A 19,153-nucleotide genomic window follows, 5' to 3' on the forward strand; every position below is an offset into this window, starting at 1 on the left:
TTACATTATGTATTAGGGAGTAATTATTGATTGGGCCACAAGATGGAGACTATTTCGTACATTTTTTTTATATTCACATTTTTGATTCTCAGTAGTTTGGATATTAATGTAGATTAAAGTGAGTACATTCATGAGGTAATATTAACTTATTTGTGGCTCGTGGTTTGGACGCGGCATCGGTAGTGGTGTTTGTATAGTATATTATATATATATATATATATATATACACACATACATACATACATACATACATACATACACACACACACACACACACACACACACACACATACATACACACAGTGATTCGTCAACTTGATCAGCTAATCTTCTTAAGACTCTCCTTACAAAGAAAAGCATCAGGGCAGCGAACAGCTGGCATCATTACTCCACCAGACCCACTGATAGTCTGTTATGTCCTATTCAATATGGAACAATCAGCGCAAACAATATTGTATCAGAAATGTTGCAAGTTGAACACTTTAGGTTAATCACATCACCTCATAGAATACACAAAATAGAAATAAGTGCAGCGCAATAATAGAAAGCCTGTAAACACAGTGTTCACAAAGGAACTACAAGTCCCAGGCAAAAGGAGATGAAGAAACCTTGTGATGAATATCAGATTTCTGTGCGACACTACCTCCACCAGCTGATAAAAATTGGGTGCTTACCAGATCCGATGGACCTCTGAGCTAACAGAAGGTCAAACGAGCTTTGTATCCACAACGGAATAAAGGTAACCAGCATTAAAATAGACCAGATCAGCTGAAAATGGTATAAAAGAAAGGAACACAATCTAAGTTCTCTCTGTAAAAAAAAGCGGTATTGCCAGGCTCCTTACAGAAATAACAGGTTTAAAAATTAAATCAATGACATCCAGCGTGGATGTCCGATATTAGCAGTATTTGCAGCATGTAAGGTATGACGTCCGCAAGATAGCTCCTCCCCCCATACGCATTATGTCCTATGGGACTTCGTTCAGCAAGGGGGAGGGGCACCTTTTTATTCAACCTTTCTTGGTGATGCATTTGTATCATCTTCACTTCTTACACCTTTCTATTCAACCTCTTCTGGTGATGCATTTATATCTTCATCACTTTTCACTTCTTACACCTTGGCTACCACCAATACTTTTTAGTACTTCAATCCCCCTGTTCTTTACTGAGCACAGGACACCTTGCACATGTCATACTATAACTACATAAAAAATATATATACATATATATTTTTTCAGAAGTCCTTCATTGATGGTCTCAGCACTTATTGTCACTCTGACTACTTCAACTTCTTAAAAAAAAAAAATCGATCTCCCCTGGATGATTTTCTTGCTGGACAGCAGGCCTCGCACCACCTCAGCTCCCGTTGGAGATGCACCCTTTTGGGGGTCCCCGATCCACAGTGCCACACTTATTATATAGTCAACCTTGTAAGTATGGTAGAGTGGGTTTTTATACTTGGTTTTATTTTATTTTATTCTTTATGATTTGTCTTTTTTCCTTGGGTAGGATCAGACCATACAGCAACTCCTTCCATTATATTTTATTGAACTCATGCGCATGCTCCTGAAGAGTGGATCAATCCACGAAATGCATAGAGCTATTATATGCCCTATAATTCAATTGATATCTGTCAGCATGTATAGTTTTTGATATTAATAGTTTATAATCGTGTGGCAACCCATCTACATTGTATGTATAGATTTTTATGAATTGTACCAGTTATTATAATTGTATTGGATATACACTTACTCATGATTATGCGGTTGTATGTTAATTTATACAATAAACTGAATTCTTTATATCTACGTGCTTCATTCAAAGTCCCAAACCCTTCTCCTCTTTTTTTTTGACATATAGATAGGGATGGAGGCAATTGACCTTACCAGGTCACCGCCTCATATAAAGTCCCAACTGTTCTCCTTTTTCTTATAGCAATGTCTGTGCATGCACAGAATTCCCCTGTTCATGCACAAATGTTCCACTAGTGTCTGCCAGGTCCCGGAGACCTTCCGCACAGGAAGTGTATTTATCCTATTCTGTTCTGGCTGCCAAGCAATGTGGGCAGACAGCTTGCCATCTCCCCCACGTCTGCCTGACCACCCTGCCAATGGCTGATCAGTAAATTCTGGCAGGAGTCCCCCTGTCAGAATACAATAAAACAGCGGGAGAGATCCCTGTATCACACATCATTGTGTTAATGCAGTGATCTGTACATTTTTTTTGTATTCTTTTATTCAACCCACTGAATGTGTATTCACTCTTGCTTGGTTTACTAACAAGTCTTCTGAATTGTATAAAGATAAGTGTATGCATTTGGGAATATTGTTACTTTTCAAAGTGAGCAGTTTAAAGTAAACCTGTCCTGGGAAGAGTGTGCTATTGCTGGCCTCTCCTAAAAATGCTAGTTGCCCAGCTGTCAACACTTTTTGACTCAACAGAACAAATATGCTGATAAGTACTTCTCACTTTCCTGACCTGCATATTTCCTCCTGGTCTATGCCTGAAAGCGATGGGTAAGCAGAACAGGAAAGTAACTAGTATTTTCAGAAAGAGTTCAGCAATGGCAAAGCTTACTTTAACAAAAAGATATTATGAAGAGCTGCCTGCTGTATGTAAATGAACGCATATTGCTCATTCAGCATTGGGAAGGTGACCGTATTTTATTACTTAACAATACAGGTTTCACATACTACACATCTGATAACATGCTGCGACATATAAATGACAAATCAGCTCACTAGTTTCCAGAGTTACTAATGTAAAGGTACAAGAATCTGTAAAATTTCAGCTGTAGCCAAGATTATAAGAGTAGTTCTACGTTATTTTGACTGAGCACATAATCCCATACCAATAATCTTGACAAGAGAAAGGTAGTAAAAGCATAGTTGCATTAGATCATCAATACAAAATTAGTGTTTAGCACCGTAATACAAAAGTATATGTGTGATTTTATTTTTCTGACAGCTTAGTGCCGGTTCACACAGGGGCGACTTGTCAGGCGACCTAGCCGCCTGACAAGTCGCCTCCCGTTCTGTACAATGGAACCGTTCTAATAGGAGCGACGCAAGTCGCTCCGACTTAGAAAAAGGTTCCTGTACTACTTTGGGGGCGACTTGGGGCGACTTGCATAGACTTCTATACAGAAGTCGTTTTGCAAGTCGCCGTGGCAATCGTGTGCAGGTCGCCTCGGTGAGGCGACCTGCAAGTCGTGCCGCCCCTGTGTGAACCGGGGCTTAGAGTAGATTGTTGTTATCTGTGTGCATGATCTGAAACAAATCTGTAACAAACTATTTTTCTTCATTCTTGACTTTTGGAACTCTGCCCAAGGCATAAAACTCCTCATTGGGTCGTAAGTCCGTTAAGTGAGCAATACGATTCGCCATAGCAAAAAAGGCTGTAACCATTGCAATATCCCAGGCATCTTCACGGTCAAATCCATGTTCCTCTAGCTTCTGGAAGTGTGTTTCAGTTATGTTTTCTGGCTTTGCAATTGCCAACGCAAATTCTATCATGGCACGCTCTCTGTTACCTAAATCTGCTAGCTCCGGATTAACAATCACCTAAAAATAAAATATATAGATTATAAAGAAAATAGTTGCATACACTGGAAAAAGTGTACCTGTTCTGGGAGGAAGATAAGACACAGATCTCCAATTGACAGAAGGCCCACTGCATCTGTGGAATGCATTACTTGGGAGAGGTCAGTATTATTTATTATATACACCGATTTTGGTAATTTTTTAATTTTAACTTCACCTTTAAAATGAACCTAGCACTTCACCTCCCCTAAACCAAACCCTAAAGCTTACCCAACCCTGAAAAATTAAAACTTAAAGTGGAACGGTACTCACCTTCATATCAGTGATAAAATGTTTGTGAGACATTTTGCCAGTGCTGATATCTTCTACATGGCTTTTTTCAGGTTTGGTAGCTTTGGCTATCTTGATAGGGTGGCGCAGGATGATGCAACTCCCAAGTATGTGCACGGCCCTGGACATTTCAGGAATATACATGGACTGCGCATGCCAGCACATACACACATAACAGGAAGGTAAGAAGCCTTTATTGCAGAAGAGACATAGGGGTATATTTACTAAAACTGGAGAGTGCAAAACTTGGTGCAGCTGTGCATGGCAGCCAATCAGCTTCTAACCTCAGCTTGTTCAATTAAGCTTTGACAAAAAAAAAAAAAAAAACTGGAAGTCGATTGGTTTCTATGCAGAGCTGAGCCAGATTTTGCACTCTCCAGTATTAGTAAATCAACCCCACAGGGTGTTCCTTCTGCAATAAAACCTTCCTGCTGACAATTGTTCAACAGCTATAGTTCTACTTTATATTAAAGTGGTTGTAAAGCCATGTTTTTTTTTTTTTTTATCTTAAAGCATTTTATGCATAAGATAAAAAACAAAAAAACAAACATACCTTCTGTGTGCAGCAGCCCCCCTAATACTTACCTGAGCCCCCTCTCAATCCACTATTGCCTCGGCCGTCCGGAACGCTCCCTCCTGCTGTCAAACTCAGTTAGCCAATCAGGAGAGAGAGGGGCGGTGCCAGGCCACAACTCAGAGTCTGAATGGACACCGGGAGCTGTGGCTCGGCTCAGGCGACCCAATAGCAGCTGCTTGCTGTGTGGGCACTCAACAGGAGGGAGGAGCCTAGAGCACCAAAGAGGGACCGAAGAAGAAGAGGAGGATCAGGGCTGCTCCGTGCAAAACCACTACACAGGGCAGGTAAGTATAAAAGTAGAACCCGTTTCCTCCCCCCCCTTCTATAAAAATAAACACACAACACAAGACTTTACAATCACTTTAAGGCATAGCATAAGGGGTTGCAGGGGTCACAATCGCAACCCTACCCCTAGCTCCAGGGGGCCCCTGCAGCCTCCCTGTCATAATATCATATCCTCCACAAAGTCCGGCTTCGATCTGCCCTAGGGCCCCACAGCCATGCTCCAGTACTGGGCTTCCACTTTGCCTTCCACAGTCCACACCCCTCTGTTCTCATTGGCTGGGGAGAAGCTGTGAGCCATTTCCTGAATGGAGAGGAGCATGGGGTGAGAAAAGCCCAGGATGGGAAGTGTCTGTGCTGTGTGCTGGCAACATGGAATGGTAACCAAGCTCAGCGAGGTAAGAGGAGGAGAGTGCCGTCCTGTAGCCATGATGGGACCAATGTCACTGGTGAGGCAAAACTCTGCTCAGTGTCTTCCAGTCACTAGCTGGGATTCTCTGTACCCCCCCCCCCCCACCTGCTTACCCCACTTCCCTGACAACTGGGGAAAAGACACGCACCTCCCCCAACACTGACAGAGAAACCTTCAGAAATTGGTAAAACAAATCCCCTAACACCTCCTGAGGGGCTGTAGGCTCCAGATTTCATGTCACATGGCTTTGCCCCCCCCAGATCTAAGTTTCACCCCCCCCCCCCCCCCCCCCCAAGCCCCCTGACCACCCCCTCCACCCTGGATGCTATGCCCGCTGCTGAGCTTCTTTCCCAGTACAGCACCCTATACTGCTCCTCCTCCGCAGGGCTGAAATCACATTCCTTTACAACACAGCCAGTCAGCCATGATTTGCATAGGGTGTATCTGCCTACTGCAACTACACTGCCGTTCCCACCAGAGGATTTCACAGGTCAGAATGGAAACATAAAAGCCAGATACACCCTGCAAAGGCTGATAGACTGTTTAAAAAGAATGCGATTTCAGCGCTGTGTATTGTGGGGGGGGGGGGGGGGGGGAGAAGAGCTGTTTACAGTGCTGGAATGGGAAAGGAGCTCTGCTAAATGACCTGACAGGGGTCCCAGTCCTCTGATTCTCCAGGGGTGATCCCTGTCCTCTGATGTAAGGAGGAACTCTGGGAACTCTAAACTCTTAAGCCACTTTGAGTATCTTGGCGTGCGGTGGGTGTATCTGCACACACTGTGAAAGTGGTGGAGGGGGCCCGGTCAACTTTTGCTTAGGGGCCCACAAGCTTCAAGCTATGCCTCTGCTTTAAGCCTTTAATCTAACTCCTGAAATGCAACACTAAACCTGACCTTAAGGTTTAACTTTTTACACTTAATAAAACAAGTAAAAAAGGCGCAGAGCACAATTACCTTCAAAAAGACCGATTAGTCCAGAAACTTAAAATAAATGAATGAAAAAGATGCATGCAGATTTTCATGCATGTATATTGGGAGGTATAAATGAAGGTCAGTCAGGACAGCCACCAATGGAGCCAAAAGCGGGATCCAGCAAGCTAGAACAATAACAAGGAAAGGGGCACCTCTGAATATATATCACAATTAAATTTTATTAAAAACAACAATATCCACTCACAAGAGGGCAGAGGAAGTTGCATTCAGGTCAGTTGGCTGAGCAGTAGAACTACATGTCGCAGTGGTTCTGGCAGGGGATATCAGGTCCAGAGATGGAAGATAAGCTGGTGCAACCGGATGCAGACTATAGTAATCAGTCCAACATATATCCTGTGTTTTATCCTGGCGATTTCCTGGATGTCAGGAAAAGAGTTCCCAGTAGAAGGACAGAGGGCGGGTGGGGGAGGACGTCACTGCAGGCGCTCACCGCTGTGCATGGAGAGCCTCTGAGCTGTAACACGGCCGGCCGTGTGGAGGATCACAGCGAGGCTTGGAGAGCAAACAAAGCGTGGCACCCGGTGATGACGTCACTATAGTGCGACGCGTTTCTGAAATCAGCTTGCCATTGATGGTAGAATGGCCGCATTCCTTTATCAAGCATCTTATCCTGACATCCAGGAAATCGCCAGGATAAAACACAGGATATATGTTGGACTGATTACTATAGTCTGCATCCGGTTGCACCAGCTTATCTTCCATCTCTGGACCTGATATCCCCTGCCAGAACCGCTGCGACATGTAGTTCTACTGCTCAGCCAACTGACCTGAATGCAACTTCCTCTGCCCTCATGTGAGTGGATATTGTTGTTTTTAATAAAATTTATTTGTGATATATATTCAGAGGCGCCCCTTTCCTTGTTATTAAACTTTTTACACTTAAACCTTAACCCAAAATAACCTTTATTAACCACTTGCTTACTGGGCACTTAAACCCCCCTCCTGTCCAGACCAATTTTCAGCTTTTAGCGCTGTTGCACTTTGAATGACAATTGTGCGGTCATACAACACTATACCCAAATGAAATTTTTATCATTTTTTTTCCTACAAATAGAGCTTTCTTTTGATGATATTTGATCACCTCTGCGGTTTTTAGTTTTTGTTAAAAAAAAAAAAATGAAAGACAGAATTTTTTTTTTTTTAAATTATATATTTTTTATATTTTGTTATAAAATTTAGCAAACAGGTAATTTTTCTCCTTCGTTGATGTACGCTGATGAGGCGGCACTGATGAGCACCGATAGGTGGCAGTGATGGGCACTGATTGATGGCAGCACTGCTAGGTGGCACTGATTGGCACCACTGGTGGACATTGATAGGTGGCACTTGTGGGTGGCAATGATAGATGGCACTTGTTGGCACAGATGAGGCATATGTGCCTCCCTCCTCTTCGGGACCGATGTCCCTTTGACATAAGGCGGTGATCGGCTTGTTTTTCCTCCTCACGCTGTCAGCGTGAGGAGAAAACAAAACCGATCACCGAGGTTTTGTTTACATCATGTGATCAGCTGTCATTGGCTGACAGCTGATCACATGGTAAGGGGCCGGGACTGGCCCCTTACTCGGATCTGTGATCATCCGAGTCTCTGTGACTCGGTGATCACAGCGCGCACACCGCGTGCCCTGCAGGGTGCGCGTGCACAGGGGAGGACGTCCCATGACGGCCTCCCGGAAATTGAGGTCCGCGCTGTAGCCTTCAATCGGCTATGGCCCGTACCTCAAGTGGTTAATCTCTAAACATCACTTTGTTATGAAACTCCCCAGGTCTTAACTTTGACATTAAGGATGCTGGGCGTTTGTCTTGAGCATCTGCAAACCGCCACCAATAAATACCATATTTTTTTTGTAATAGGATTATCGCATTCGAGCTGGCCATACATGGATCGAAATTTGGCTGGTTCAGCAGGGACCGGCTGGATTTTCATCCATGTGTGGGCTAGCTTGTTGATAGTCAATCAATTTATTTTCGTACAATCAGCATTTGTGTTTTTTCCTAAACGGTCATGGCCACTGGCTATAGCCAGCAACACTGATCATTGTAGTCTACTGGTTGGGTGGGGGACAAGTCTCCCTGCTGTCAAAAAACAATAGCTCAGCAGGTGCGATTCCCCTATCCACATTGATTGTGTGGATAGAGGAAAATATCGGTTCAATTATTTTTTTTTTTGTTCAACCCGCTGGTTGAACGAAAAAAAAAAAAAAAAACCCAAAACATGAAATCACATATGGCCCATCCTAGCTATACCTAGTGCCCATAATACATATTTTTCTGAAATACCACAAAAAAAAAAAAAAAAAAAAAATTATATTACATATAGTTATAGAGTGTGAGTGTACAGTCATCTTGAAGAATGCCCAGGCTCTGGCTCTCTTCACAGGTTCAATAACAGTGAAACGTTTGGTAGATCGAGAGAAAGGAGACTTTTACTCCCCGACAGTAGTTGCAGATGATGGTGGGCCCAAACTGGAGACTACGCTGAGTAAGGTCCTGGGTACAGGAGAATGGCATTACCAGGAGAAAGGCCCAGGCTGGGTTATAAGCAATAGACGTTGTTTGATCCCTTGTAATGGGGGGTGGAATCAACTGGAGCTGGTAAGCAGCTAATTCTACTGTTGGTGGTGGCATTATTCACGTGAGGTGGTGGAGTTATCATTAGGGATAATCAAGACTCACCATCCTAATCACTGGTGGATTTTTATATGGACTATGGACTTCCAATTTAATGAACTCTTAAACTTTTGATTTTTTTTTTTTATTTACTGTATCTTAGCGCAATTCTATTTTTTATAATATTGCTATACTGTAATTATGTCATGTCATACAGGAGAATTGCTGCTTAATGTTTGTTTTGGTTTTGTTTTTGTTTTCCCATTAGCGCAGTTTTCTTCTTATTTACCCTAAATTCTTACCTGAGCCCGATCTCAATCCAGAAATGTGCACGAGAGCTGAGGCTCTCTCGGATCGCTTGCTTCTGATTGGCTCAGATATAGCAGCAGGAGTCATTGGCTCCTGCTGCTGTCAGAGGGGGGGAGCCTCTCATGGACACTCAGAACTGGCTCGAGATCAAGCACTCATGAGGACCCCATAGCAAGTGGCGCGGGCAGGAGTGGGGAGATGGGGCCAGGAGCTGAGATGAGGAAGAAGATCAGGGCTGCTCAAAATCATTGCACAGAGCAGGCAAGTATAACGTTTGATATTTTAAGATATATGCACAGCAATTTTTCTTATACATAAACCCCTTAATTGCCTAACAAGATTTCTTACTTAACGCCTGGAAACCCATACATATTAAGCAATGAAACTGTCAGCACTGAAAGCACACAGTCCGGTGCTGATATCTTGGGACTTAATAAAAAAAACTGAAGGTTTAATGTTTAAGTATGCAATGGTTTTGAACAGAGCACCCCAGATCCTCCTCTTCTGAGGTCCCCTGCCACTTTAGTGAGTGCCCCCAAAGAAAGCTGCTTTCTATGGGGACGCTCGTGCAGGCTTTCTCTCGAGCCGACCTGTCTGGGTCCATTGACACAGACCGGGTGGCTCTGCTCCACCTCCCTCATCACAGCATTTGATTGACAGCAGCGGGAGCCAATGGCTTCCAATGCTATCAATCTGCCCAGTAAGGAGGGATGAGAGCGGTGAGGATCAGGATCAGGCTTAGGCAACTATGGAGGGGCTGGGGGGATCCTGCAGCACAGGAGGTTTTTTAAAGCATAAGGTAATAAAAACCTTAAGGCTTTAGAGCCACTTTAAAGCTTCAGGATTCATCTAACTAAGGCAAGTGTAAAATTTGTAAAAGTACATTTTTTAGAATTACCTGGTCAGCCAGCATTCTATTCTTGGAGTATATTCTGTGCAATGCGCTGTGAGCAGTTACACAATAAGGGCACTTATTACTTGCACTTGTAGCCACAACTATAAGCTCTCTGTCAGCTTTGGTTAGGTTTCCTGCAACAGAAATAATTATTGTAATTTATATATCCTTGCTTTATTTAAAGCGATTGTAAACATTAATAATAATAATAATAATAATAATAATAATAAACTTGAGATCATTGACAAGATTTTCCAGTGTAGTTCTAAGCAGATTCCTCTCATGATCATTGAAACTCCATGAGGTTGAGATCTTGCATGGAGCCCCAGACCAAGGGAGAGTGACAGTTATTTCGCGTTTCTTCCATTTGCGAATAAAATCGCACCAACTGTTGTTACCCACTCACTAAGCAGCTTGGCGATGGTCTTGTAGCCTATTCCAGCCTGGAGTAGGTATACAATCTTGTCCGACACCTTTGGACAGCTCTTCAATTGCTTCTGTGGACAGGTGTTTTTTTTATATTCTGTCTCTCACTTAAAATAAACCTACCTTTAAAATATAGACGGCTCATTTCTTTCAGTGTAGACTCTATATTCAGCCAATGCAGGCAGTGTGGTTTATATAACAATGTTTTGAAGTGGTTAAGGGGAACCCTGCACCAAATAATAATAATAATAATAATAATAATAATAATAATAATAATAATAGTAAAACAAAAGCGTGGGGGTCCCCCCCAAACTCCATACCAGACCCTTACCTGTGCATGCAACCTGGCAGGCCGCAGGAAAAGGGGGGGGGCGGATGAGATAGCGCACCCCTCTCCTGAACTGTACCAGTCCACATGCCCTCAATATGGGGAGGGTGCTTTGGAATCCCCCCCAAAGCACCTTGCTCCATGTTGATGGGGACAAGGGCCTCATCCCCACAACCCTGGCCATTGGTTGTTGGGGTGGGCTTATCTAAATCTGGAAGCCCCCTGATCCTGCCCCTCCCATGTGAATGGGTACCCGTACCCCATTCACCAAAAAAAAAAAAAGTGTCCAAAAAGTAAAAAAAAAAAAACACCACACGACAGTTTGACAATTCCTTAATTAAAAAAAAGAAAACAAAAAAAAAAGCTCCGCCTCGATGGGAGGCGTCCCGCTGACTGTCTTTTCGCGCTGACAGCGCTTATAAAGCCAAGGGCATCATGTGATGTTGGGGGGTGGGTCACCTGTTTAAGTCACCGGGTGGCCCTGCCCTTGCCTATATAACAGCAGTCAAAGCGAAAAGTTAGCAGGACTTTCCATTCTTTTTTTTTCTTAAATCTATCGTGATTGACGATCGATTTACATGGCCGGACACTTTTTTTTCCTTTTTTTTTTTTAAGTAAAGAAAAAAAAAAACCCCACACACAACACCCCCCCCCCCCAATGTGCGCAATACCCATTCACATGGGGGGGCAGGATCTGGGGGCCCCCCCTTGTTAAAGGGGGGCTTCCAGATTCCGATAAGCCCCCCGCCCGCAGACCCCCACAACAAATGGCCAGGGTTGTGGGGATGAGGCCCTTCTCCCTCCAAAGCACCCTCCCCATGTTGAGGGCATGTGGCCTGGTATGGTTCAGGAGGGAGAGAGCGCCCCCCCCCCCCCCTTTTCCTGCGGCCTGCCAGGTTGCATGCTCAGATAAGGGTCTGGTATTGATTGGGGGGGACCCCCAACGCCATAAAAAAAAATAAAATAATATAATACACTTTGGCATTGAGTTCCCCTTAATATCCATACCAGACCCGAAAGGGCCTGGTATGGACTGGGAAGGGGGAACCCATGCCGTTTGTTTCAATGATTTTTTATGCATATTGCCGGGATCTGCCAATACATTACAGCCGCAAGCAGTTTTAAAGGACTTTTTTCCTTTAGAAATGTTATTTTTCTGCGTTAGAAAAATGGGAAAGATGCACTACTTTACAGGCAGACTAAGGGGACCCCCAGGCACGACATTTGAAGGAATATTTCATTTTTAGTGTTTCACTTTAAGCATTATTAAAATCACTGCTCCTGAAAAAATTTACTTTTTAAAAACTTTTTTTGCATTGATACATGTCCCCTGGGGCAGTACCCGAGTCCCCATACACTTTATGGCAATAACTTGCATATAAGCCTTTAAAATGAACACTTGATTTTTCATGTTCGTGTTCCATAGACTAACGGTGTTCGAACCAATTTGTCTGTTCGCATGTTCTGGTGCGAACCCAACCAGGAGGTGTTCAGCTCATCCCTAGTGGGTCAGTGATGGTCTGGGTAGGTATATCCACGGAGGGACGCACAGACCTCTACAGGCTAGACAATAGCACCCTGACTGCCATTATGTATCGGGATAAAATCCTTGGACCCATTGTCAGACCCTACGCTGGTGCAGTGGGTCCTGGGTTCCTCCTTGTGCACGACAATGCCCGGCCTCATGTGGCGAGAGTATGCAGCCAGTTCCTGGAGGATGAAGGAATTGATACCATTGACTAGCCCCCGCATTTGCCTGACCTATATCCAATAGAACGCCTCTGGGACATTATGTTTCGGTCCATCTGACGCTGCCAGGTTGCAACTCAGTCTGTTCAAGAGCTCAGTGATGCCCTGGTCCAGATCTAGGAGGAAATATCCTAGGACACCATCTGCTGTCTCAATAGGAGCATGCCCCGACATTGTCAGGCATGCATACAAGCACGTGGGGGCCATACAAACTACCGAGTACCATTTTAAGTTACTGCAATAAAATTTCAGCAAAATGGACCAGCCTGCTGCATCATTCTTTCACTTTGATTTTCGGGGTGTCTTTGAATTCAGCCCTCTGTAGGTTGATAATTTTCATTTCCATCAAATGATGCGGCATCCATTTGTTCCTAACACATTACTCAGTCCATATCAGTATAAATATCCAGCATGATATTTTTCCCCATTGAGACCTGATGTGTTTTCAAAGTGTCCCTTTAATTTTTTTGAACAGTGTACAGTGCCTTGAAAAAGTAATCATACCCCTTGAGGCTGGGTTCACACCATTGCCGCATGCGGCTCCCAGCAGGGGTACGGTGCGTCCTGGTTCACCGTTTTAAGGTCCGATTTCACCCTGAATTTTTGGCTGAATTCGGACAAAAAGACAAACATGGCTCCTGTGCCATTCGCACCAGAGCCGCAGCGGACATATGTGAACTGGGTCCATAGAGAGCCGGTCAAAATCTCCTGCGGGAACCCCCACATCCAAGTTGCAATGGTGTGAACCCAGCGTGAAAAATTTTCCAAATTTTGTCATGTTACAGCCAAAAACATAAAACTGTATTTTATTGGGATTTTATGGTAATAGACCAACACAAAGTGGCACATAATTGTGAAGTGGAAGGAAAATGATAAATGGTTTTCAAAATGTTTTACAAATAAATATGTGAAAAGTGTGGCGTGCATTTGTATTCAGTCCCCCTGAGTCAATACTTTGTAGAACCACCTTTCACTGCAATTACAGCTGCAAGTCTTTCTGGGTAGGTCTCTACCAGCTTTGCACATCTAGGAGAGTTAAATTTTTGCCCATTCTTCTTTGCCATATAGCTCAAACTCTGATTGGATGGAGTGTCTATAAACAGCAATTTTCAAGACTTGCCGCAAATTCTCAATTGGATTTAGGTCTGGACTTTGTCTGGGCCATTCTAATACATGAATATGCTTTGATCTAAACCATTCCAATGTAGCTCTGGCTGTAGGTTTAGGGTCGTGATCCTGCTGGAAGGTGAACCTCCGCCCCACTCTCAAGTCTTTTGCAGACTCTAATGCCCCATACACACGGTCGGACATTGATCAGACATTCCGACAACAAAGTCCATGGATTTTTTCCGACGGGTGTTGGCTCAAACTTGTTTTGCATACACACGTTCACACAAAGTGATCGGAAAATCCGATCGTTCTGAACGCAGTGACGTAAAGCACGTACGTCGGGACTATAAACGGGGCAGTAGCCAATAGCTTTCGTCTCTTAATTTATTCTGAGCATGCGTGGCACTTTGTCCGTCGGATTTGTGTACACACGATCGGAATTTCTGACAATGGATTTTGTAGTCGGAAAATTTTATAGCAAGCTCTCAAACTTTGTGTGTCGGAAATTCCGATTGAAAATGTGTGATGGAGCCCACACACTGTCGGAATTTCCGACAACAAGGTCCTATCACACATTTTCCGTCGGAAAATCTGACCGTGTGTACAGGGCATAACAGGTTTTCTTCTAAGATTGCCCTGTATTTGGTTCCATCCATCATCCTATCAACTCTGACCAGGTTCCCTGTCCCTGCTGAAGAAAAGCATCCCCACAACATGATGCTGCCACCACTATGTTTCACGGTGGGGATGGTGTGTTCAGGGTGATGTGCAGTGTTAGTTTTCTGCCATACATAGTATTTTGCTTTGAGGCCAAAAAGTTAAATTTTGGTCTCATCTGACCAGAGCACCTTCTTCCACATGTTTGCCATGTCCCCCACATGGCTTCTCAAACTGCAAATGGTGCTTCTTATGGCTTTCTTTTTGCCACTCTTCCATAAAGGGCAGATTTGTGGAAGATAGATTAGATAGATGTAACATGTTCCAAAAAAGGAACTTTACCTTTAGCCTGGGTTCAAACTATAGCGCCAGTTCCCGCATCGCATCTCTCCCACAGGCAGTTCACACTGCTCTCTGCGGGTGTCAATACAGTGTTAATGACACCACCAGATTAGTTCACAGATCAGAGTGCAAACTGTGGATTCGGACAGGAATCGGACTGCATGGGTGTGAACACCCATGCGATTCGATTCCAGTACAGGAAAAAAAAAAAAAAAAAAGTCCCTGCTCCTTTTTTGTTCAAATCCAATGCGAGTTCAGCCATAAGACTGTATGGCTGAATTCGCATTACAGACATCGCATGTGATCCTCACAGCAGTGCAGTGCAGATCACATGTGTTGTCTGTGTTCGCAATAGTGTGAACTCAGGCTTAAGGGCTGGTTCACACCGAAATGTGCTGTGGGTTCCTGTGCGATTCATATGTGGTATTATTTCAGCCCACACCCACAAGTTGCACCACATGACACCAAAAGTAGCATATGCACCACTTTTAGAAATGCACTGCAACCAGATTGCATGGTCATTTTGTACCATGCGATCTGGTGCAGGCAAATGCACTGCCTTTGCGATCTGTGTTTGGGATGTAGTTAACATTGCACTGGCACTTGCTGCAGATTGCAAGGGTAGTGCAATTAGAATTTGGTGCGGGAAACATGCACCGATCGCAAGTCTCCCCACACAGTGTTGTAGTGTGAACCGGGGCTTACTATGACATTCTAAGACCCCATACATTTACCCAATGCATGTGTATTTACCAGTTTCCTTGTTCATAAGGACATCATAATAGGCAAAAAACGCTCTGAATTCACTTGGGCGGTGAGCCAGTGCTTTGAAAACATTCGGTACAAATCCACCCTGAAATAAGAAAATATTTTTAATGGTATCAAAAATACCAAAGCATAGTGTGATTTATTTATTTTTGGCCCATGCATAAGTTATAGGGAAAAAAAAAATATTATATATAATCATACAAACACAAGGATGCTGCGATTCTGAAGGCTAGTAACTTCTGTGAGAACTGGCTTCAAATGGTATCTGAACCCTGATTGAGAAAGACTGCTCTAGGGGAACAATAGGAGATTTACTTCTCCTTCCCCCTTTTGGGGATCCTCTGGCTAAGGAAACTGCTGTCAAATCAAGAGGAGGGAGGAGCAGGATTACAAACTAACCATGGAAAATACAGGCACATTGCTTATAGCCTTAAAAAGTGTTACTAAACCCAGGACCCTGCATTACCCATATAGTTTTCATTCACCCCTGACTGTCCTAAGAGACTGCAGGACCCCTCACACTGTCTGGACAGTGCTGATTGGCCCTGTGCTGATCACATGCACCCTCCCATAAAAAAATAAAAATAACTCTAGCAATATACACCACACTAAGCATATGCAGCATGCCCCCATGGCTCTGTACTATCAGGAGATAGATTGGGGACTGTGGAAGAAGGGGAGGATCAGAAAAGACTGGATCAAACAGCCTTTTTACACAATGCACAGGATTAACCCCTTAGGTTCCACAGTGACAAGCATGGTTTAAATTCCATCTCTTCCCCTAGTAAAAGCACCTCACACAGTATAGTAAAACATTGCCTAGGCACACAGTTAACCCTTTGATCATCCCTGATGTTAACCCCTTCCCAGCTAGTGTCATTATTACAGTGCATATTTTTAGCACCGATTGCTGTATTAGTGTCACTGGTTCCCAAAAAGTCTAATGCCCCGTACACACGAGCGGAAATTCCGCCAGCAAAAGTCCGATGACCACATGTTTTCAGAGAGAGTCCTGTATTTCACCTGAAGTTATTTGTGGGTTTTTCTTTGCATTCCAAACAATTGTCCTGGCAGTTGTGGATGAAATTGTAGTTGGTCTACCTGACCGTGGTTTGGTTTCAACAGAACCCCTCATTTTCCACTTCTTGATTAGAGTTTGAACACTGCTGATTGGCATTCTCAATTCCTTGGATATCTTTTTATATCCCTTTCCTGTTTTATACAGTTCAACTACCTTTTCCCGCAGATCTTTTGACAATTCTTTTGCTTTCCCCATGACTAAGAATCCAGAAACGTCAGTGCAGCACTGGATGAAAGATACAAGGGTCTGTCAGGAGTCCACAAACTCATTGACCTTTTATATACACACACACACACACACACACACACACACACACACACAAATTACAAGCAAACAGATCACCGGTGAGGATAGTTACCTTTTAATAGCCATTCAAACCCTTTGTGTCAACTTGTGCGCATGTTATCAGGCCAAAATTACCAGAGTATATAAACTTTTGATCAGGGTCATTTGGGCAGTTTATGTTGTGATTATGATTTAAAAAGAGTCTAAACAAGTAACAAGGCGCAATATGCAGATACCTTACAATGTAGTACCCAATTGTCCAGGAATATGGATGTATGTACAGATATGTACACTAATGGTATAAAATCGCTATGTCAGTCAGGGCAGCCACCAAGAAACCAAAAGCGAGTTCCAATAGCTGAGAAGAAACAAGGAATAGGGGCGCCTCTGAGAAGTTATCATAAAACACTTTATTACAAACATAATATCCACTCACATGAAGGTAGGAGAAGTCATGTACAGGAGCATGATGAGGGCTGAAGAGATGAAAAATGCAGGACTGTAGCCAGAAACTGTATCAGTATAGCTGAAGCACAATCAGGTCCAGGCAGGCAGGGATGCATCATGATGCTTGAAAAAGGAATGCGGCTATTCCATCCATCTATAGCCAGCAATTTCGGAAAAGCGTCGCATATTGATGACGTCACAGCTCGGCGCCGGCCTGTGTCTGCTCTCCAAGCCTCGCTTTCATCCCACACACACGGCCGTGTCTCTCCCTTCACCACACAGGGACAGTGCGATCGCTGTGGAGATACAGCGCAGCCCTGCCATCCGGCCGGGCGTCCTTTCTCCCTCTCTCCACTGACATTTATGTCATCATTGGACTGATCTTTCTCTCCTCCACTGGACTGCTGTCACCATCTTCCAGGGACACTGAACTACACCGGTGTGTGTATGTGCTCAGCCATCCGCACCCCTGCCTGCCTGGACCTGATTGTGCTTCAGCTATACTGATACAGTTTCTGGCTACAGTCCTGCATCTTTTTTTTTCATCTCTTCAGCCCTCATCATGCTCCTGTACATGACTTCTACTACCTTCGTGTGAGTGGATATTAGGTTTGTAATAAAGTGTTTTATGATAACTTCAGAGGCGCCCCTATTCCTTGTGATTTAAAAAAGAGTAAACACAGATTGATAATAAATGGCTTCAGCCAAACACTAACCATGAGTGAAAGAAATATTTTTGTGTTATTCATATTTTCTGAAAAATGGCCAAGAAATCATAAATTCTGCCAGGGTATGTAATTTGTTATTTGTGTACAGTGTCACATGACTGCAAAATTGTCAGTTAAAATAACGCAGTGCTGTATTGCTTATCCACTTGCAGACCGCGCACTGTAGCTTTACTGCTACAGTGTGGGCCGACTGCGCAGAATCACATACATTTTTTTTTTATAGCAGAAAATTTTAAAAAAATTGTTTTCTCAAAATTTTCGTCTTTTTCATTTATATAAAAAAATAAAAACCCAGGAGGTTACCAAATACCACCAAAAGAAATCTATTTGTGTGAAAAAAAAATTATATACATTTTGTTTTGGTACAGTGTTGCATGACCACGCAATTGTCAGATAAAGTAGTGCAGTGCTGCATAGCAAAAAATTACCTGGTTATGAAGGGGGGGGGGGGGTTAAATCTTCCAAAAGGTGAAATGGTTAATGAGACAGTTTATTAAGATTTAATTTTTAAGGTTGCAAATACATCAAGAATTTTCTGAAATGGATTTGAATAAGTGTGCTTATAAATTTGATCTGCCAACTCTGGTAAAACACATATGTAAAAAAACAAAAAACAAACAACAAACCTTTTTCTCAACTTCTTCCATTAGTTCTACTATATCATATGGCAAGTCTTTTTTGTAAGGCACAGGGTAGCGGCTGATTGGCCTGGGTGAGTCTGAGTCTGTTCCATATCCTTTTCTTCCCAAGACTGCTCTGGGCAATCTCCAGTTCCCATGAGAAATATTTACTAGAAAGTTCTGAAAAACATTTAGATAACATACATTTTTAGTTTATGTGATTAAGTGAAATCACACGGAAATATGTGGGTTTTAAAAGAAGAACTACAATCTGAACATAGCATGCTATACTACATACAGTTGGTATAGAAAAGAATCACCTCCCTGTAAAATAATCACTTTTACAAGTTTTCCAGCTTGAAATGAAGAAAGACACAGTTATTGTTTTATCCAGCTGTATTTACTCAGTGCAACTTATAACATCTGAGTGAAAGATATAACACCAACAAGAAAAACAAAAACACCAGAATCACCGAGTTGGAAAAAGGATCGCCCTCTTGTGTGAGTATTTTGTTGAATCACCTTTTGCTTTAATTACAGCCTTTGTTGGGATGTCTCCACTAACTTTGCACATCTAGACTTTTCCCATTCTACTTTGCAGAACTGCTCGAGTTCAGTTAAATTTGATGGTGACCCCTTTGTCGACTGCAGTCTTCCAGTCATGCC

At 43.2% G+C, this 19,153-nt stretch overlaps 1 protein-coding gene across 2 annotated transcripts in view; it reads right to left on the minus strand.

Moving 5' to 3' along the window:
• Positions 1 to 2,643: 2,643 nt before the first annotated feature.
• The window catches only part of LOC141102331 (uncharacterized), a 29,253-nt gene continuing 12,743 nt past the window's right edge, over positions 2,644 to 19,153 (minus strand). For both annotated transcript variants that reach the window (XM_073591291.1, XM_073591298.1), the window contains 4 exons: positions 18,494 to 18,667; positions 15,312 to 15,411; positions 9,950 to 10,080; positions 2,644 to 3,562 (listed from right to left, as the gene is read on the minus strand). In XM_073591291.1, coding sequence (XP_073447392.1) covers positions 3,290 to 3,562; positions 9,950 to 10,080; positions 15,312 to 15,411; positions 18,494 to 18,667 — 678 coding nt within the window. In that variant the 3' untranslated portion in view covers positions 2,644 to 3,289. The remainder of the gene's footprint in view (positions 3,563 to 9,949; positions 10,081 to 15,311; positions 15,412 to 18,493; positions 18,668 to 19,153) is intronic.

This window comes from Aquarana catesbeiana, linkage group LG01 (assembly GCF_042186555.1).
Source record: "Aquarana catesbeiana isolate 2022-GZ linkage group LG01, ASM4218655v1, whole genome shotgun sequence".
In the NCBI taxonomy this organism is placed as follows: domain Eukaryota; kingdom Metazoa; phylum Chordata; class Amphibia; order Anura; family Ranidae; genus Aquarana; species Aquarana catesbeiana.